At 44.3% G+C, this 20,253-nt stretch overlaps 2 protein-coding genes across 2 annotated transcripts; one reads left to right on the forward strand and one right to left on the reverse strand.

Annotated features, from left to right (window-relative positions):
* Positions 1–41: 41 nt before the first annotated feature.
* Positions 42–3,447, reverse strand: LOC135513159 (probable proline--tRNA ligase, mitochondrial). Its single transcript, XM_064935917.1, has 3 exons — positions 3,216–3,447; positions 1,544–2,145; positions 42–1,407 (listed from the first exon to the last, which is right to left on the reverse strand). Exons 2-3 carry the CDS (start codon positions 2,120–2,122, stop codon positions 526–528), a joined length of 1,461 nt encoding a protein of 486 aa, XP_064791989.1. The 5' UTR covers positions 2,123–2,145; positions 3,216–3,447; the 3' UTR covers positions 42–525.
* Positions 3,448–3,529: 82 nt separating this feature from the next.
* dnai4 (dynein axonemal intermediate chain 4) lies at positions 3,530–18,838 on the forward strand. The gene is made up of 17 exons (XM_064935922.1): positions 3,530–3,782; positions 4,080–4,248; positions 8,483–8,664; positions 8,853–8,965; positions 9,211–9,367; positions 9,538–9,677; positions 9,965–10,141; positions 10,287–10,472; positions 10,934–11,103; positions 11,203–11,289; positions 11,538–11,689; positions 12,919–13,076; positions 15,060–15,184; positions 15,267–15,365; positions 15,624–15,850; positions 16,077–16,230; positions 17,193–18,838. The coding sequence occupies exons 1-17, from the start codon at positions 3,733–3,735 to the stop codon at positions 17,241–17,243; spliced, it is 2,397 nt and encodes a 798-aa protein (XP_064791994.1). The 5' UTR covers positions 3,530–3,732; the 3' UTR covers positions 17,244–18,838.
* The last annotated feature ends 1,415 nt before the right edge of the window (positions 18,839–20,253 follow it).

Below are 20,253 nucleotides of genomic sequence, written 5' to 3' on the forward strand. Positions count from 1 at the left end.
TGCAGGAGGGACTGGTGCACTTCACAAAATAGATAGCATCATGAGGGAGGAAAATTATGTGGATATATTGAAGCAACATCTCAAGACAAGAATGTGATGAAAGAAAAAAGCTGAAATATCACTATTATTCTGACATTTCACATTCTTAAAATAAAGTGGTGTTCCTAACTGTCCTAAGACAGGGAATTTTCACTAGGATTAAATGTCAGGAATTGTGAAAAACTGAGTTTAAATGTATTTGGCTAAGGTGTATGTAAACGTCCAATAACTGTATGTGTAATGTAATGGAACAGAGTCATGATCAAGGGCTACTTCCACCCTACCCCACACATACATGTCAATAACAGTGTAAAAATAGCTTTCAGTCCAGCTCAGTTTGCATCAGACTTAGATTGATCTTAGTAGGTATAGGGCTGTTGAGCAGAAGCCTCTTTACCATGTATCATCCCAACCACAAGCATGCCATTTCAGAGGAGCAATAGAGTTCAATAGTTTAGTCCAGTTCCAGGTCAAGATCAGTCCAACTCAGACTGTCTCCACTCGTTTGAGTAGGTCTACCAGTCCATCCCTACTGAGGAACATAGTCTCACCAGTCTGCTGACAGATTACCTCAAACCTGGGTATCTCCTCTGTAGCCTTCTGCCCCAATGCCACCACGTAGGGATATCCAAGCTGACTGGCATCCTTCAGCCTCTTACCAATGGTCATCTGTGTACGGTCATCCAGAACCACCTCACCTCTTAGGCTGGGAAGAGCCTCCCCCAGAGAAAGAGCCACCTCCTCAGCTAAACCAGCCACCTCATCCACCTTACTGCCCCTTTTAGGGGGCAGAACACAGACCTGGTAAGGGGCAAGTAGCCCAGGCCAGCGGATAGCCTCCTCTGTGGACATCACCTCTATGGCGGCAGCAAGGATCCGGGTCACCCCCAGCCCGAAGCAGCCCATTTCAGTGACAGCAGGCTTGTTCTGGGTGTTATTGAAGGTGGCATTGAATATGTGGGAGTATTTGGTGCCAAGGTAGAATGTATGACCCACCTCTATGCCCTTGGACTCCACCAGTGTGCCTGCCTGACACTGTGGGCAGTCAGTCCAGCCTGGTTCCATGGTCTCCACATTGGCAGAGAAGGAGCAGCTCCCACAGACCAGTAGTCTGTCCTCTCCAATGTCTGCTGGGAGCTGGAACTCGTGGGAGAGTTTACCTCCGATTTTCCCTGTGTCTGCCTGGACCTGAACTATGCGCAGGCCCAGCCGGGAGAAGAGACGGTTGTAAGCCTGACATACAGACTCATACGTGTGGTAGGCAGCCTCTTCATTCACATCAAATGTGTACATGTCCTTCATGTAGAACTCCCGCCCCCGTAGCAGCCCGAACCGAGGCTTTGGCTCGTCACGGAACTTGCGGGTCATCTGCATAGACAAATGGAACATACATAAGTTTAATACCATTATAATATAAACCCAAGTGTACGATAAGAAGAAAGAAGCCCCACTCTGAATAAACTAATGAATAAGGTTTAATCTGGTGCAATACTGTAGCCTTTACCTGGTAAAGCATTAGAGGCAGCTGTCTGTAGGACAGGGTTCCCTGGGAGGCCAGCAGCTCTGTCACTGCCTCCTCATGGGTGGGGCCCAGGCAGTACTCAGCTCCATGGCGATCCCTCAGGCGGAACAGCTCTTTTCCCATCAGGTCCCAGCGCTCGCTGCGTCTCCACAGCTCAGCAGAGCACAGGCTGGGCATGTCCAGCTTCTGCCCACCAATCCTCTGCATCTCCTGGTCAATCAGCCTCACCAGCTTCTCCATGGAGCGCACTGTGGCTGGGAGGTAGTAGTAGCAGCCAGGGTTGGAAGGGTGGATGAGACCTGCCTGCTGCATCAGTCTCTGGCTCTTGCAGGTCATCTCCCCCTGAGCACGACTCTCCTGCCCCACATCACGCAGGTTGGAGGGCTGGAAGAGGCGGGATACTAGGGGAAGGTGTGTGCTCGGTCGGGAGATGGAGCTAATGAGGGTTGGCTTTGGGGAATGTCCAGCAGCACAGCTTGAATGGCTCTTATAAGGAGTGGTGAAGGCTCTGGGCAGGTGGGGTAAGATTCTCTGCTGAAGGTGATGCATTAGGACTTCCATTGTAGTAGACTGGTGTCAATATCCTAGAAATATGAGAAAAATCAAGGACTTGTTTTATTTATACTGAACAAAAATATAATACGCAACTTGTAAAGTGTCGGTTCCATGTTTCATGAGCTGAAATAAAATATCTCAGAAATGTTCCATATGCACAGAAAGCTTATTTCTCCAATATTGTGCACAAATGTGTTTATATCCCTGTTAGTGAGAATTTCTCTTTTGCCAAGATAATCCATCCACCTGACAGGTGTGGCATATCAAGAACCTGATTAAACAGCACTATCATTACACAGCACCTTGTGCTGGAGACAATAAAAGGCCACAAATGTGTAGTTTTGTTACACAACAGAATGCCACAGATGTGTCAAGTTGAGGGAGCATGCAATTGGCATGCTAACTGCAGGAATGTCCACCAAAAGCAGTTGCCAGAGAATCTAATGTTCATTTCTCTACCATAGCCACCTCCAACATCATAGAGAATTTGGCAGTACGACCAACCAGTCACACAACCGCAGGCCACATGCAACCACGCCAGTCCCTGAAGTCCACGTCTAGCTTCTTCACATGCGGGACCAGCTACCCGAACAGCTGATGAAACTGAGGAGTATTCATGTATGTAATAAAGCCCCCTTTGTGGGGAAAAAATAATTGTTTGGCTGGGACTGGCCCACCCATGGCTGCTCCACTGTCCAGTCATGTGAAAGCCATGGATTAGGGTCTAATTAATTTGTCAATTGACTGATTTCCATATATGAACTGTAACTCAAAATCGTTGCGGTTATATTTTTGTATGGTATAAAAATAGATTGAGGATATAACCCCAAGGTCAGCAAGAAATATTTTAAAGCGAGCTAAGTAAACAAACATTGACACTTATTTTGTTATGCAATGCAATAAACCATAAAACGATTACATTATCCAAATGTCAACTATTTGTAACCATTGAAAGTACCAGGTTGCTAGCTAGATGCATTCAACCTTTCAGATGTGGCTAGCCTGGCAGGTATAACTAGCTAGGCAGATGTTAACAAACAAGTTAGGTTGCTAGTTTGCTCTGAAATGCAATTCGGAAGCAAGCACGAGAGCAACTCACCTTGTGTATGAAACCGAACGAGAGTAATGATGAGCTGGTACTTGATTCATGCGAAGTTTATTAGCTAAAGAACGTTAGCTAAGCTAGTTAGCCGTGCGTACTCTTCTTCGACAGGGATGTCGTCCCCCATGGAGAACTATAAGCTGTGTACTGCCACCTCCCGTGCTGGAGTAGCTAGCTAAAACGTCTTCATAAAAAATAACAAAAATAAAAAATTATATTTTCAAAATGGATGCATTTATGTTATGGACAAGCACTGTCCAGAAAAGCAGACAACAGAGTCCCAAAAACGTGGATCTATACACTAACTGGGTCTTTCGTAAATTTTCCTGACCAATCATAATCTTATCCGTTTTATGGGAGGAGTATGTTGCTATAGTAATATGAAACAATAAACTGTGAAGCGTGAAGTTAGTTAGCTAGCTTTCTTGCTGCCTCGAATATATAACGAAGTCAAAAACCGATTAGTAAACACCACTATTGCCTTTGTACTAACGACGACATAAGACCACCAAAAATGTCCACCACCAGAGCAAAACCGAAGAAACCCACTCTGAAAGTTACACCGTAAGTTGCTAGCTAGCTAGTTACCCTAAAAGCTAACTAGTAAGCTAACATGCTAATGGCAATGGCAGGTGATGTTTGCTAGCTACTGTATGTCGACTGTTATCAGCACTTTTACTCCTAGGCTATGCTCTCCAAGGCATTTAACACCCTGTAATTTCACCATATCCTTTGCCCTATTAAATCACATGTTACTGTGTAATAAATCAGTGTGATCTCATTTCTTTATTCATTTTTTTTTACAATTTAAGCTAGAAGATAGGGTCTAACTTGATGTTAGATGCTTTTACTGTCTTTCAGATCTTCCCGGGTAATGAATGTCTCAACATCAGGCGTACTCCGGGTCAACCACAGCTCAACATATGCTCGGAGTATCAATGCCTCAGTGAGCCGGAAAAGTTTCAGTTTGGCTGCTGACAGTAAAATCTTGGATAAAAGCTCTGTTCAAACACCAAAACACACAGTTCAGGTACAGCCCTTTATTGACACGTCTTCTTTGATACATTGCAGGCTAGCTTCCTCCTGTACTCCCTGTTCACCCATGACTGCGTTGCTGTGCATGTCTCCAACTCAATTGTCAAGTTTGCTGATGACACAACCTGATAGGCCTGATTACCAACAATGATGAGACCGCATACAGGGAGGAGGTGAGAGCCCTGGATTGGTGCCAGCAAAATAACCTCTCCCTCAATGTCAATAAAACTAAGGAGCTGATCGTGGGGCCGCAGTGGAGGTCAGAAGTTCCTCGGCGTGCACATCACTGACAACCTTACATGGTCCCTTCACACAGAAGGCGTGGTGAAGTAGGTGCAACAGTGCCTCAGGAGGCTGAATAAATTTGGCTTGGCCCCTAAAACCCTCACTAACTTCTATAGATGCACCATTGACAGCATTTGGTCAGGCTGTATCACCACCTGGTATGGCAATTGCACCATCCAGTATGGCAATTGCACTGTCCACAACCATATGGCTCTCCAGAGGTTGGTGCAGTCAGCCCAATGCATCACCAGGGGCACACTGCCTGCGCTCCAGGTCATTTATTGGAATTTTTACAACCTTTATTTAACTAGGCAAGTCAGTTAAGAACAAATTCCAGCCAAACCCTAACGACGCTGGGCCAATTGTGCGCCGCCCAATGGGACTCCGAATCACGGCCGTTTGTGATATAGGTTGGAATCGAACCAGGGTCTGTAGTGACGCCTCTGGCAGCCACTCAGGAGCCCCACATCTACAGAACCCGGTGTCACAGGAAGGCCAAGAAGATCATCAAGGACTACCGAGCCACGGCCTGTTCACCCCGCTACCATCTAGAAGCCGGAGACAGTATATGTGCATCGTCAAATCAAATCAAATTTTATTGGTCACATACACATGGTTAGCAGATGTTAATGCGACTGTAGCGAAATGCTTGTGCTTCTAGTTCCGACAGTGCAGCAATATCTAGTAATCAAGTAATAACAAGAAATCTAACAATTACCCAACAACTTCCTAATACACACAATCTAAAGGCGTGAATGAGAATATGTACATATAAGTGGGGCGGCAGGGTAGCCTAGTGGTTAGAGCATTGGACTAGTAATCAAAAGGTTGCAAGATCAAATCCCCAAGCTGACAAGGTACAAAGCTGTCATTCTGCCCCTGAACAGGCAGTTAACCCACTGTTCCTAGGCCGTCATTGAAAATAAGAATTTGTTCTTAACTGACTTGCCTAGTAAAATAAAGGTCAAATTTAAAAAGTATATGGATGAGCAATGGCAGAGCGGCATAAGCAAGGTGCAATAGCTGGTATAAAATACAGTATATACATGTGATATGAGTAATGTAAGATATTTAAACATTATTAAAGTGCCATTATTTAAAGTGGCATTGATAAAGTGACTAGTGATCCATTTATTAAAGTGTCCAGTGATTGGGTCTCAATGTAGGCGCAGCCTCTCTGAGTTAGTGATTGCTGTTTAACAGTCTGATGGCCTAGACATAGAAGCTGTTTTTCAATCTCGGTCCCAGCTTTGATGCACCTGTAATGACCTCGCCTTCTGGATGATAGAAGTGTGAACAGGCAATGGCCCGGGTGGATGTTGATGATCTTTTTGGACTTCCTGTAACATCGTGTGCTGTAGGTGTCATGGAGGGCAGGTAGTTTGCCCCCGGTGATTTGTTGTGCAGACCGCACAACCCTCTGGAGAGCCTTGCGGTTGAGGGCATTGCAGTTGCCGTACGAGGCTGTGATACAGGCCGACAGTATGTTCTCGATTGTGCATCTGTAAAAGTTTGTCAGAGTTTTAGGTGACAAGCCAAATTTCTTCAGCTTCCTGAGGATGAAGAGTCGCTGTTGCGCCTTCTTCACCACGCTGTCTGTGTGGGTGGACCATTTCAGTTTGTCTGTGATGTGTACACCCAGGAACTTAAAATTTCCACCTTCACCACTGTTGTCCCGTCGATGTGGATAGGGGGGTACTTCCTCTGTTGTTTCCTGAAGTCCACGATCATCTCCTTTGTTTTGTTGACGTTGAGTGAGAGGTTGTTTTCCTTGTTGGTGATCAAGCCCACTACTGTTGTGTCGTCTGCAAACTTGATGATTGAGTTGGAGGCGTGCATGGCCGCGCAGTCGTGGGTGAACAGGGAGAACAGGAAAGGGCTGAGCACACACCCTTGTGGGGCCCCAGTGTTGAGGGTCAGCGAAGTGGAGATGTTGTTTCCTACCTTCACCACCTGGGGGCGGTCCATCAGAAAGTCCAGGACCCAGTTGCACAGGGCAGGGTTGAGACCCAGGGCCTCCAGCTTGATCATGAGCTTGGAGGGTACTATGGTGTTGAATGCTGAGCTGTAGTCAATGAACAGCATTCTTACATAGGTATTATTTTTGTCCAGATGGGATAATGCAGTGTGCAGTGTGATGGCAATTGCGTTATCTGTGAACCTGTTGGGGCAGACTAGACTAGTCTCTCAAAGCCATTTATGATAATAAAAGTGAGTGCTAAATGACTGTCCCTGTACCGGTAGTCATTTAGTTCCTTTATCGTTGCCTTCTTGGGTACAGGAACAATGGTAGGTAGCCATCTTGTAGCATGTGGGAACAACAGACTAGGGATGCAACTGGGCCAGCAGCCTTGCGAGGGTTAACATGTTTAAAATGTTTTCCTCAGGTCAGCCATGGAGAAGGAGAGGGGGGGTTTTGCAGTCTTTGTTAGCGAGCAGCGGCGGTGGCACTGTATTATCCTCAAAGCAGGCAAAGAAGGTGTTTAGTTTGTCTGGAAGCATGGCGTAGGTGTCCGTGACGTGCTGCTTTTGTTTTTGTAGTCCGTGATTTCCTGTAGACCCTGCCACATACGTCTCGTGTCTGAGCCATTGAATTGCGACTCCACCTTGTCCCTCTACCGGCATTTCGCTTGTTTGATTGCCTTGCGGAGGGAATAACTACACTGTTTATATTCAGTCATATTTCCAGACTTCTTTCCATGGTTAAATGCGGTGGATCGCGCTTTCAGTTTTATGCAAATGCTGCCATCAATCCATGGGTTCTGGTTAGGGTAGGTTTTAATAGTCACAGTGGGTACAACATCTCCTATACACTTCTTTATAAACACACTCACCGAGTCAGCGTATAGGTCAATGTTGTTCTCTGAGGCTGACCGGGAACATGTTCCAGTCCGCGTGATCAAAACAATCTTGAAGCGTGGCTTCCGATTGGTCAGACCAGCGATGAATTGTTCTCGTCACAGGTACATCCGGTTCTATTTTCTGCCTATAAGACGGTCGGATTTCCCGAAAGGAGAGCGGGGGAGGGCTTTGTATGCATCGCGGGAGTTAGAGTAGCAGTAGCAGTAGCAAAACAGCTCGGCATTTAACACCATAGTACCCTCCAAGCTTGTCATCAAGCTCGAGACCCTGGGTCTCGACCCCGCCCTGTGCAACTGGGTACTGGACTTCCTGACGGGCCGCCCCCAGGTGGTGAGGGTAGGCAACAACATCTCCACCCCGCTGATCCTCAACACTGGGGCCCCACAAGGGTGCGTTCTGAGCCCTCTCCTGTACTCCCTGTTCACCCCCATATAATGTTTACATACCCTACATTATTCATCTCATATGTATACGTATATACTGTACTCTATATCATCTACTGCATCCTTATGTAATACATGTATCACTAGCCACTTTAACTATGCCACTTTGTTTACATCCTCATCTCATATGTATATACTGTACTCGATACCATCTACTGTATCTTGCCTATGCTGCTCTGCACCATCACTCATTCATATCTTTATATACATATTCTTTATCCCCTACACTGTGTATAAGAAATTAGTTTTGGAATTGTTAGTTAGATTACTTGTTGGTTATTACTGCATTGTCGGAACTAGAAGCACAAGCATTTCGCTACACTCGCATTAACATCTGCTAACCATGTGTATGTGACAAATAACATTTGATTTGATTTGATTCAGTTGTCGGGAGTATTAGCCCTGTGTGTCGTGCAATCAATATGCTGATAGAATTTAGGTAGCCTTGTTCTCAAATCATAGCTGGGACCGAGAGACTGCTAGGTATTGCTAGGTATTACTGCACTGTTGGAGCTAGTCTAAACACAAGCGTTTCACTGCACCTACAAATCTGTGTACGCGACCAATACATTTGGATTTGATTTGACATTGCAATAACAATTACTGTGCGTCAGCTAAAAAGTTACATCCCTCCCACAGGTCTTTGATGAAAATGGCAAGGACGTCACCCCACAGCCTCTCTACCAGCCAGACCCTGCAGCAGTGATGTCGAAACACAGTAAGATCTTTGCTAGTGACACCTCTGGTGGCACCATGTCAGACTTCTACTCTACGGCATACCAGACAACAACCAACGCTAGCTTCGCTGGGCCCTTTACCAGGTAACACACTCTCAGAATATTCACTTTTTAAAAGCAACATTATTTAGAAGACAATGTGCATAACTTTATGGTCATTGAACTATGTACTGCTTTGAGTACCCTAATCTCGCACTCTAGTTCTCTTGTAAACATTTTTAAGTAATATGACTGGTGATTATGACAGAGTAGTGCTGCCTGTCGTATGTCAGGTCAGTGTTTGGAAGCAGCACAGTGTCCAGAGGGAGCCAGTCCACGATGGAGTCGATGAATGAAGAGATTGAGGACCCATCCTCCAAAAGGGACATCTCCATCAGTCTCTCAGGTTGACAATCATTTCACTCTCCTTTCATTTCCTGATGATGTTACAGGAGTATGCTGCTGCCATGGCAGCTATATCACTATGATGACAAAACATTCATTGTGTAATCTGACTGCAGTTGTATTGCAACTTGATTGCAAGTGTATGTAATCTGAGAATACCGGGATGCAAAGTTACCCCAAAATGTACAATTTTTATAACCTGGATGCTTTTATTTATGTTGTTGATGTATATTTCTGTCCTGTCAGATGTCCAGGTGAGGAGGGAAGAGGTGAAAGAGTTGATAAAGGAGGAGATGTTGGACGACGTGGTGGATCGGTACCTCATCGAGTCAGAGACCCTCTGGCTACTGCACATGCCAGCCGTCTCTGTGTCTGTGGACTCTGAGGAAGCTGAATCTGTCAAGTAAGGGATCACATTTTCCAGATTCAGAATGAAATAGGTCATATGTAGATACAAATGATGTAGATTCCAGGCTCAAGCCTCAGTACCTCATAATGCAGTTCCTTACTAGCTATGTAGTTTATATAAATTTGAATGCAACTTGTGTTCTGTCAATCATTCTCTGTCGGAAGAGAGAGAAACAATCTGTACATGGAGCTGTGTAAGAACAGAATGGGGAATGATAGGTACGTGGAGCGTTCAATGCAGACGTTCAACGGAGCGCCCAAGACCAAGGAGGTCCAGAGTGAGGCCATCACCATGGTGGATGCAGGTTAGGATGCACTTCATCCTTGTTATGAGATATGAGAGCACTCTTGTCTGTTGTTCTTATCTCACCTCTCACACAATGGCTCTCACCCAAGCACAGCTTCTTCAGTCAGTCTTTTGTTTGTTTAGCACCCCTCTACTGTGCACTGATGTCAATTCAACTTCAATTCCATGTTGGTTCAACGTAATTTCATTGAAATTACATGGAAACAACATCGATTCAACCAGTGGGCCTTTGGCCTCTATGCCTGTTTTTACAAATAGCAATGGCCTCCTTTGCCCTCTTTATAGCCACCACAGCCACCACCTGGGATATGTATGACTCATTCCGCAGCGCAGGGCTGGGGGAGGCTGCCTTGTCTCCAGACACAGACAAGGCCAGCGTCCCTGAGATTGTCTCCAATCACAGACTGGACCCCACCAGAGCCCCCGAGAGAACCATGTCTGTCATCAGCACCACTAGCATAGGTACAGTAACACTGTCATTAATAGAATATAACCATATTAGAGGACAAAGGTTATGGTTATGATCCTGCAGCAGTTGTAGAATTTCTTATTTATTTACAGTTTATTTCATGATGATGTGTTATTAACGGGCCTCTTTCTTTTCCAGCGAGTGCCTCTAGCTCGCGGATCGAGATGGAGCCTTTCGTGGTTCCGTCTGAAGATGAACCGGACCCGGAACTGATTCTGCAGTCAGAGAAGTTCCAGCAGGATCTGTTCGTGATGGAAAGAATCATTCTGGAGAACATCTACCAGCCGAAGCTGGCTGCATACAGACAGCTCCCCACATTGGAAGGTATGGTTGTTACTGATGCATGCGTCTCTACCCACTGGGCACAGACGTCAGTTCAACCTCTATTTTTTATTTACATTTGGTTGGGTTGTCAACTAACGTGAATTCAACATGAAATCAACACCATGACATTTTAATTTAGGTTAAGTTGAGGACTTCATGCAAATCCAATCATTTTTCCACTTTGATTCAACATCATTACATATCTATTTTTTTTTATTATATGGAAACAATGTTGATTCAACCAGTTTTTGCTCAGTGGGTAGTGTTTTTTTTGGTGACTTTTGCAGGCAAACAGTACTCTGTAATCTATGTCCCCATGTGGTTTATTAGCTGCAACGTTTAAACCCTTAGGTCTTCATCAGGTTCGGATCATATGTTTATCAACTTGAATTGATATTTAGTAATGTTACATATTGAATGCCTTATTACTTATAAACAACCATGTTTGTTGAATGTGCCAGATCCTGACAGCGTGCCCAAGGTTGTGCCCACGGTGGTGAGCAGGAGAGAGGAGAGTTCCCTGGCTGAGGAGGGCACTCTGACCCCTGCCCTGGAGCGCCTCTGGTCCTTCAGCTGTGAGCTGACTTCAGGACACAACGTCAGCAGTATGGCCTGGAACAAGAGGAACCCAGTATGATTCTATCTTTATTCACTCATTTATATGTCTTTTGATGTGTGTAATATTTTTTGAACAAATAAACTCTCTCTCCCATGTTATTTCCTTCTCCAGGACCTTCTTGCAGTGGGGTATGGACAGTTTGATTTCAAAGACCAGAAATCAGGCCTGATCTGCTGCTGGTCTCTGAAGAACCCCACGGTAAATGACACTTCTCGCCTTTCTGTTTTCTTCTGTATTTCAGTTCATACCATTAGTTTCTGAAATTGTGCTGTACATGTAGCCTGGTCCCAGATCTATGTGTGCTGTATACTCCTATGGACTTTATCATGCCAAACATTTGGCAAGGCAGCACAAACAGATCTGAAACCAGGCTACTGTACCAGTGCCAGGTTAGAGAGTAGTTCTCTGGTGACTAAGCTAGTGAGTTTTGTATCTTGTATCTACAGTGGCCTGAGAGGTTCTTCACCTGTGAGAGTGGAGTGACTACTTTGGACTTTTCGGCAAGCAATGCCAGCCAGCTAGCAGTGGGGATGCATGATGGCAGCATAGCCACCTACAATGTCGAGAGCAGAGAGAAGACACCCGTCATTGACAGCAGGTGGGTCTGTGTCTCCTCAGAGAGAAAGAGAGAGAGAGACAACCTAATCTACATGTGTCTTATTTCTCATAGACACCAGGTGGCACTGTATCCTGGCAGACAAACAGGCGATGTGACAGGGTTCCCCATCAAGTTTTCTGGGCAAAATAAAATGTATAAAATAAATGTTATAATTTTTGTTCTTGGAGATAAAATACTGTAATATTACCAGGAAATTAGCTTGCACATGATTTTAATTTAGGAAATCTGCTCACAGGTATTTATACGCATAAATACAGAGGGATATGTGATCGTATCCCAATGTTATCATGATTTTGTCAAATACCATATCTGTTTGGGATTCTTGCGGCCAATTTGCATTGTACAAATGATTTATAACTATGTTCTGACTCCCCGACCATCTTCTCAAGGAAAAATCGACCCATGGCTGTATGTAATTGGGGACCACTATATGGTTTACAAAGCATAGCCCACAGTCACAAACATTTCTGCTTTACCCATAGGCTTTACCTTTATATAAGTGGAGTAGGTCTATGTTCTGTTTATAATTTAAAATAATAGCAATTGTAATGTATAAATGTTTTTGATAATCACAAAAGATTGAGGTGATGAACAATATTGGAAACATTAATGATGGAATCAAGGATAAGTCTTATTTAAAAAGATTTTATTTCTTATTTCAAAACCTTTTCATGTTCATTTGGAAATGCACGTATTGCACAGTCGATCATGTCAAGGACTATGTTTAAAGAATAAAACAACAGGAAACCTACACTGAAAGGGAGATGGTTACCGTGATGCAGAGGAAACAACGGAAGGCCAGCCAGCCAACAAAAACACATAACAAGCCTTTTAACAAGCTGTTCCATCGTTCCTCAGATACTAGCGCAATATATTTGTGTGAATTCAATAGAGTGACGCATTTACACCAAATATCTACTGTTTTTACAGTATCTCCTGTACATTTCTCCCCGTTACTCAACATCTGTTTGTTGTTGTTATGACTGACTAGCTGGGCTGTGATGTCACAGACTGTATACTATTTGTAATCTCTGTTGGACACTGGGATATCTACTGATCTCACACAGACATGTAACAAAGCTGGTAGAAATTACATCTGTGAGAGCTACAGGAAAGCTGCGTAGTGACTGCGCCTAGGAAAACTAGGAGAACCTCAACGTGTGTGTCTGTGTGTGCGTGTGTCTGTGTGTGTGTCTGTGTGTGTGTAGTGACTGTGCCCACAAGCACACAAGCCCTGTGTGGCAGGTAAGGTGGATCGACCATGAGAGGGGAGCCTCAGGGGAGGACAAGGGAGAGACACTCATCTCTGTGTCTGCAGACGGCAGGATCAGCAAGTGGTTCCTGCGGAAAGGCCTCGACTGCATAGGTCCAGTTTTACCTCAATCTCTGAAAGTTTTGGGAAACCTTTCTATTAGTATGCCCCCTCCAAGTATCCCAAAAATCCACCCTCTAAAATACTTCATATTTTTGTTGACATTTTTTCAGACAAATCTTACAGACATTTCCCCCATAACCTCCCAGTCAGCTGACAACTCTTGCAGACATTTCCCCCATAACCTTCCAGTCAGCTGACAACTCTTGCAGACATTTCCCCCATAACCTTCCAGTCAGCTGACAACTCTTGCAGACATTTCCCCCATAACCTTCCAGTCAGCTGACAACTCTTGCAGACATTTCCCCCATAACCTTCCAGTCAGCTGACAACTCTTGCAGACATTTCCCCCCATAACCTTCCAGTCAGCTGACAACTCTTGCAGACATTTCCCTCCATAACCTTCCAGTCAGCAGACAACACTTGCAGACATTTCAATTTTTCCAACAATTGTTTACAGACAGATTGTTTCACTGCATCACAGTTCCAGTAGTTCAGAAGTTTACATACACTAAGTTAACTGTGCCTTTAAACAACTTGGAAAATTCCAGAAAATGATGTCATGGCTTTAGAAGCTTCTGATAGGCTAATTGACATCATTTGAGTCAATTGGAGTTGGACATGTAGATGCATTTCAAGGCCTACCTTTAAGCTCAGTGCCTCTTTGCTTGACATCATGAGAAAATCAAAACAAATCAGCCAAGACCTCAGAAAAAAAATTGTAGTCTGGTTGATCCTTGGGATTCATTTCCAAACGCCTGAAGGTACCACATTCATCTGTACAAACAATAGTACGCAAGTATAAACACCATGGGACCACGCAGCCGTCATACCACTCAGGAAAGAGATGCGCTCTGTCTCCTAGAGACGAACGTACTTTGGTGATAAAAGTGCAAATCAATCCCAGAACAACAGCAAAGGACCTTGTGAAGATGCTGGAGGAAACAGGTACAAAAGTAACAGTAAAATGAGTCTTATATCGACACAACCTGAAAGGCTGCTCAGTAAGGAAGAAGCCACTGCTCCAAAACCGCCACAAAAAAGGCAGACTATGGTTTGCAACTGCACATGGGGACAAAGATTGTATTTTTTGGAGAAATGTCCTCTGGTCTGATGAAACAAAAATATAACTGTTTGGTTGTAAGTCGCTCTGGATAAGAGCGTCTGCTAAATGACTTAAATGTAAATGTAAATATGGTCATAATGACCATCGTTGTATTTGGAGGAAAAAGGGGGAGGCTTGCAAGCCAAAGAACACCATCCCAACAGTGATGCACGGGGTGGCAGCATCATGTTGTGGGGGTGCCTAGCTGCAAGAGGGACTGGTGCACTTCACAAAATCGATGTCATTACGAGGAAGGAAAATTATGTAGATATATTGAAGCAACATCTCAAGACATCAGTCAGGAAGTTAAAGCTTAGTTGCAAATGAGTCTTCCAAATGGACAATGACCCCAAGCATCCTTCCAAAGTTGTGGCAAAATGGCTTAAGGACAACAAAGTCAAGGTATTGGAGTGGCCATCACAAAGCCCTGACCTGAATCCTATAGAAAATGTGTCGGCAGAACTGAAAAAGGATCCAACAACCTGACTCAGTTACACCAGCTCTGTCAGGAGGAATGGGCCAAAATTCACCCAACGTATTGTGGGAAGCTTGTGGAAGGCTACCTGAAATGTTTGACCCAAGTTAAACAATTAAAAGTCAATGCTACCAAATACTAATTGAGTGTACGTAAACTTCTGACCCACTGGGAATGTGTTGAAAGAAATTAAAGCTGAAAGAAATATATATCTCTACTATTATTCTGACATTTCACATTCTTAAAATAAAGTGGTGATCCTAACTGACCTAAGACAGGGAATTTTTACTATGATTAAATGTTAGGAATTGTGAAAAACTGAGTTTAAATGTATTTGGCTAAGGTATATGTAAACTTCTGACTTCAACTGTATGTGCTCTAACCCATACCTCCACAGACCTGATGAAGCTGAAGAGGACGAGGAATGAGAAAGCCAAGAAGCAGGTTGGAGACAAAGAGAAGAAGAGCGAGGCACTCATATCACGGCAGGCACCGGGGCTCTGTTTTGACTTCCATCCCACGGTGAGCGACCAGAGTGTTCTTAAGTTTCCATAAAGGATAGTTCCACATGCGTTGTTTTAGTTACTTATTCCTGTGTTTTTAGGACTCCAACATCTACCTTGCTGGTACAGAGGAGGGCCACATCCACAAGTGTTCCTGTTCCTATAACGAACAGTTCCTGGAGACCTACATAGCACACAAAGTATGAACAGATCCTTCAGGCCGTACAGATGCTCTCTGCTGGACTGAATAATACAATGCCATTCATTCCCTAACCCTCGCTTCATGTCTGCATCCCTGTTCAACCCTAACACTAGCCTCTACCACCACCCTAACCCTAGATTCATGTCCAAATCCCTGTTCAACCTTAACCCTAGCTTCATGTCCACATCCAGGTTCAACCCTAACCCTAGCCTCAACTCTGACGCTAACCCTAGCTCTAACCTCTCTTTGCTCTCAGGGCCCTCTGTACCGGATCACATGGTCTCCGTTCTGCTCAGATGTCTTCCTGAGCTGCTCCTCTGATTGGACGATCCAGCTGTGGCGACAGGACCTGTTCACTCCCGTGCTGGGCTTCACCTCGACCCAGAGTGCCGTCTATGATGTCATGTGGTCCCCCAAGTGGGCCACTGTGTTTGGGGCCGTCAACGAGGGACGCGTGGAGATCTGGGACCTGGGAGCCAGCATGTGAGTAGTCTCTCTTTGTCTGTCTCTTAACTTTTCTATTACTCTCTCTCTTAATAAATTGATTTCACTGTCTCTTTCTCTCCCTTTCTATATATTGTAGTTTCTTCTCTTAATGCATTTCCAGAAATATGAAGCTACAATAATAAAGCTCAACTCTTTACTCTGAGTTTGGCCTGTGAATAAACAATAGACAGCATTTCCACCATGCCCTTGTCCCTCTCCCAAGCTTGGACCCCACCATAGTGAGCCTGGCCAGTCCCGGGGTGAAGCTGACCTCCCTGCTGTTTGCTACTGAGACAGACTGTATCCTAGTGGGGGACAGTGATGGGCAGGTCAGCGTCTACCAGCTCAAGAACCTCACCGTAGGAGAGGGAACACAGGTGAGGCAGGGGTTTCCAACAGGTTGATCTCAAGCTACCAGCAGCCCACTTATGAGTAGCTCGCCAAGCAATTATGAAAGTACATGCATTTTTTTTGTTTCTTCCTTGCAAACTGTCAAAACCATAAAGCTCACAGCTACTATCCAATCAAATCCACACTAACATTATCCCACCCCTGGTTTAGCCACTTGGTTTAAAAAGCCAAACGTAACACATCTGACAATTAATTCTTAGCAATATTGCCCTTGTCTGTTTGCCTGCGACTCAAAGTGAATTCTTCCGCTGCTCTATCGTTCGCTACATACTTCAGTCTGAGACTGCCATCGTTGAAGTCTTTATGGTGACATTAAAACTAGGGGTGTTGTTCAAAACAAAGTCATCAATGATTGGATCATCTCTAACATCAGAGGATCAAAGCCAATGACGAATTTTCAACACCCCTAATTTTACCAGGTATATTTACAGAAAACGCATCTCTTGCATACCGAGGAGCCGGGGATGAGTCGCAGTGTAGAAGAGAATGTGACCGCTTCAAAGCTTAATAAAAAAGAGTGGTTTGCAACGTGTTTCCTTTTCTAAAACAAGCTCTCGTGCTAGAAAGGTTTGGAGGCCCCTGGATTAGAGTGTGGTAGCTTTCCGGTTTGATTATAAGCCAACTGCCTTATCTGTTGCATACACCTTCTGATCAGAATGCTTAATCGCTGTTCTTACAGTCACTCGTCTTTTTGTGGTATGCACTGTTCTGTAAGACATACTGTATGTCACATCATAACCACTCAGTGCTTTGCCTTACATACAAACAGTTCTCTGTGTAAATTCAGTTTGATTATTACAGACCATTTGAAGACAATTTCAGCCCAGATTAAGGCATAATTTCCTCAGTCTGTGGGTGGCTGGTTAACGGTTTTTATCTCCCTGAGCAAACAGACAGAGGGTCAAATATCTCATCTCTGTCTCCTTAGGTGGCTGCGTTAGAGGACATCATCGGCTCCACCCTGGCCAGTCAGCTGTGAGTGGGACAGACCCAGCCGTGGGTGGGGGGACACACCAGGACTATGTATCCCCTAAAGCCTGCCTCATCCACTATGTCATCCTCAGCTGTCTGTCGCCATAATGTTTGGTCCCCAGGGACTGCATCTTTGTCTGTTTTTATATTGAGAAAAAGAACATGATCATTTTTCATTACCATAAATGTCTCGTCTCTTGTCACTCACTGTCTCAAAGTTTAGATCAGTCTGATGTTTCTTTGTCTTGTTTTTATGTTCATCTGGCCCATTGCCCAGTTTCCCCAATTCCAGTCTTGAATAACATCCATTTCAAAGGAGATTCTCCCTGATTCTATGTAGCTGCTGATCTTGTTGACCCAGTCATAAAGAAATGTGTCTTTGAGCTTGTTTTGATGAAGAGCAATGGAGTATCTCTGATTGACACACAAACAAAACACATTCCAAGGATACTTTTTGCAGAAAGCTGAAATGCCATGCATATCTTTTTCATCTTCCCAAACCTGCATCTTTGGCTGTCCTGCTCTCATCGCCACAGCAACATCCCTGTTTTGTATGATAGTCATTGTGTGTGTACTGTATGAAGAGCACTATGTTTTCGAGCATGCTGTTACTCTGCAGTCTGCAGTGCTGTGTGTGTGTGTGTATGAGTTCATGTGTATTAAGAGTGTAGCCTGTCTAAAGAGCTTCTGTGGCATCGAGATCCAGACACACGCACACCCCACTCAGCCTCCCATAACTCTGCTAATGGCTGTCATTATGTCGTCAAGGGCTTTACTTGACATTTGAAGTAGGTGTGGGTAAAAAGGCTAAAACGGACTGGAGTCTACTGCTTCAGGAGCAAATGGGCAGAAAAACATAAAAACCAGGTAAAGTGGACATCTGACAGGAGTCACATGACAGTAGTATACAGATCATATATACCATTATGACTGCTATCTCTATCTGTTCTCTAGATCTCTACCCTTGTTTCCCATTTAGGGGTCTTCGTCAAATCAGAATACTGGTACTTTTATTCTATTTCATCGTTATTTAAATTACACAGGAAGTCCCATTGAGGTTAGAAGACCTGTTTCCCAAGGGAGACCTGGAAAAAGTGACTCAGGCAGGTTGTCTCCAAACTTTGTCCTGAAGAACCACCAGGTCTCTAGGGGTTTGCCCGATAGGTCAGGATGTAATCAATTAAGAAAGCACCTCATTGATTAGCCTGATTGAGTAATTGGTGGATTCTTCTGAGAGAGAGAGGAACTAGAATTAGCCTAATTAGATCTTGGGAAAGTGTGCAGCTAATGAGGAAACAACCCATGAGGTAGTCATGCCATGATGTAATTTCACATTAGAAAGAACAATAAAATGAGAAAGATACATAGTTACTTTACCACTACTTACATGTACAAATTACCTCGACAAACCCGTACCCCCGCACATTGACTCAGTACTGGTACCCCCTGTATAAAGCCTCTTTATTGTTATTTTATCGTTTAACTTTTTATTAAAATGTTTATTTTATTTAGTAAATATTTTCCTCTATTTTCTTAAAAGTGCATTGTTGGTTAAGGGCTTGTATTCGGCGCATGTGACAAATAAAATTGCATTTGATGGCACTGATGTGTCACACAGATGATGATTTGTATTAGAATTAGATCCAGCTGTGGCGGAAGGACCTGTTCACTCCCGTGCTGGGCTTCATCTCCACCCAGAGGTGAAAAAAAGAGAGACAAAGAGAGAGATAGATGGGGTAGATGAGATGGGGACGGAATGGGGAGAGAGAGAGAGATGGGGTAGATGAGGGGACGGAATGGGGGTGGTATAGGGGAGAGAGAGAGAGATGGGGTAGATGAGGGGACGGAATGGGGGGTGGTATAGGGGAGAGAGAGAGAGAGATGGGGTAGATGAGGAGACGGAATGGGGGGTGGTATAGGGGAGGGAGGGAGAGAGATGGGGTAAATGAGGGGACGGAATGGGGGGTGGTATAGGGGAGAGAGAGAGAGATGGGGTAGATGAGGGGACGGAATGGGGGTGGTATAGGGGAGAGAGAGAGAGAGATGGGGTAGATGAGGGGACGGAATGGGGGGTGGTATGGGGGAGAGAGAGAGAGATGGGGTAGATGAGGGGACGGAATGGGGGGTGGTATAGGGGAGGGAGGGAGAGATTGATTGACTCTTCTAAGGGTGAGCTGAAAGGTATATATAGGAGGAAGATGCACGCCTTGAACCAGAGACCAGTCCACTGTGTTACTGCCTCAGCAAGAGGCAGAGCGAGAGAGAAAGAGCAGAAGGGGGAGAGAGAGAGGAACTGTTAAGGGATTTTTTATCAATAATGACTAAATGATGTATACATTTCAATCAGGACTATGACTAAACAAAATACTATTATGTTACTGTTATGGATGTATGAATCTTATTATAATCCTAGTACTGAATATAATGTGTGTAATTATAATCAAGAATTAGAACAAAGACTGTCTGTTCCTTGGTAGAAATTAATGAACTTATCGTCAGACTTGCTAGAATGCTTATCTACACAGGGAGAAGAGAGACCTTGGGCTGGTAGTAAATTATCTAAAACAGTGGTGGACGATGTGGGAAGGCTTGTGAACTATACTGCCATTGTATGGGAGTGGAGGAGGGACAGTTTAAAACCTATGACGTCATTTTTAGTTTATAACCTGTTGTAAATTGTACCATGTTCAGTACTCTCGAGAATAAACACTATTGATTGATTTTGAGACTGGTCTCTGTCCATTTCATGCAACTAAGTATCTTACAAATTCTTTGGAATGGCCAGAGTGATTAATTGAATTGGTTAGTAAACATATAGGAATTAAATTCCTCTAACAGGAACACAACAAACAGAATAAAAGAAAGAAAGAAAGAAAGAAAGAAAGAAAGAGGAGAAAGTAGACCAGAGAAACAGTCTGTGGTGGTCTTTGCAAGCGAGCACCACAGTTGGGACGAACCCAGATACACACATAGCCAACCAGCCAGCAGTGATGAGTGCGTTGCCAGTACTGCTGCCC

This window comes from Oncorhynchus masou, chromosome 24 (genome assembly GCF_036934945.1).
Source record: "Oncorhynchus masou masou isolate Uvic2021 chromosome 24, UVic_Omas_1.1, whole genome shotgun sequence".
NCBI lineage: Eukaryota > Metazoa > Chordata > Actinopteri > Salmoniformes > Salmonidae > Oncorhynchus > Oncorhynchus masou.

What these genes read in the sequence shown, in the direction of transcription:
- LOC135513159 (XM_064935917.1), bottom strand. Translation starts at nt 2,122, where the DNA reads ATGGAAGTCCTAATGCATCACCTTCAGCAGAGAATCTTACCCCACCTG. An exon ending in TGCCTCTAATGCTTTACCAG is followed by an intron (nt 1,408 to 1,543) that starts GTAAAGGCTACA and finishes TTGTCTATGCAG; the next exon opens with ATGACCCGCAAGTTCCGTGA.
- dnai4 (XM_064935922.1), top strand. Translation starts at nt 3,733, where the DNA reads ATGTCCACCACCAGAGCAAAACCGAAGAAACCCACTCTGAAAGTTACA. An exon ending in CCCACTCTGAAAGTTACACC is followed by an intron (nt 3,783 to 4,079) that starts GTAAGTTGCTAG and finishes ACTGTCTTTCAG; the next exon opens with ATCTTCCCGGGTAATGAATG. An exon ending in TGGGACCTGGGAGCCAGCAT is followed by an intron (nt 15,851 to 16,076) that starts GTGAGTAGTCTC and finishes CCCTCTCCCAAG; the next exon opens with CTTGGACCCCACCATAGTGA.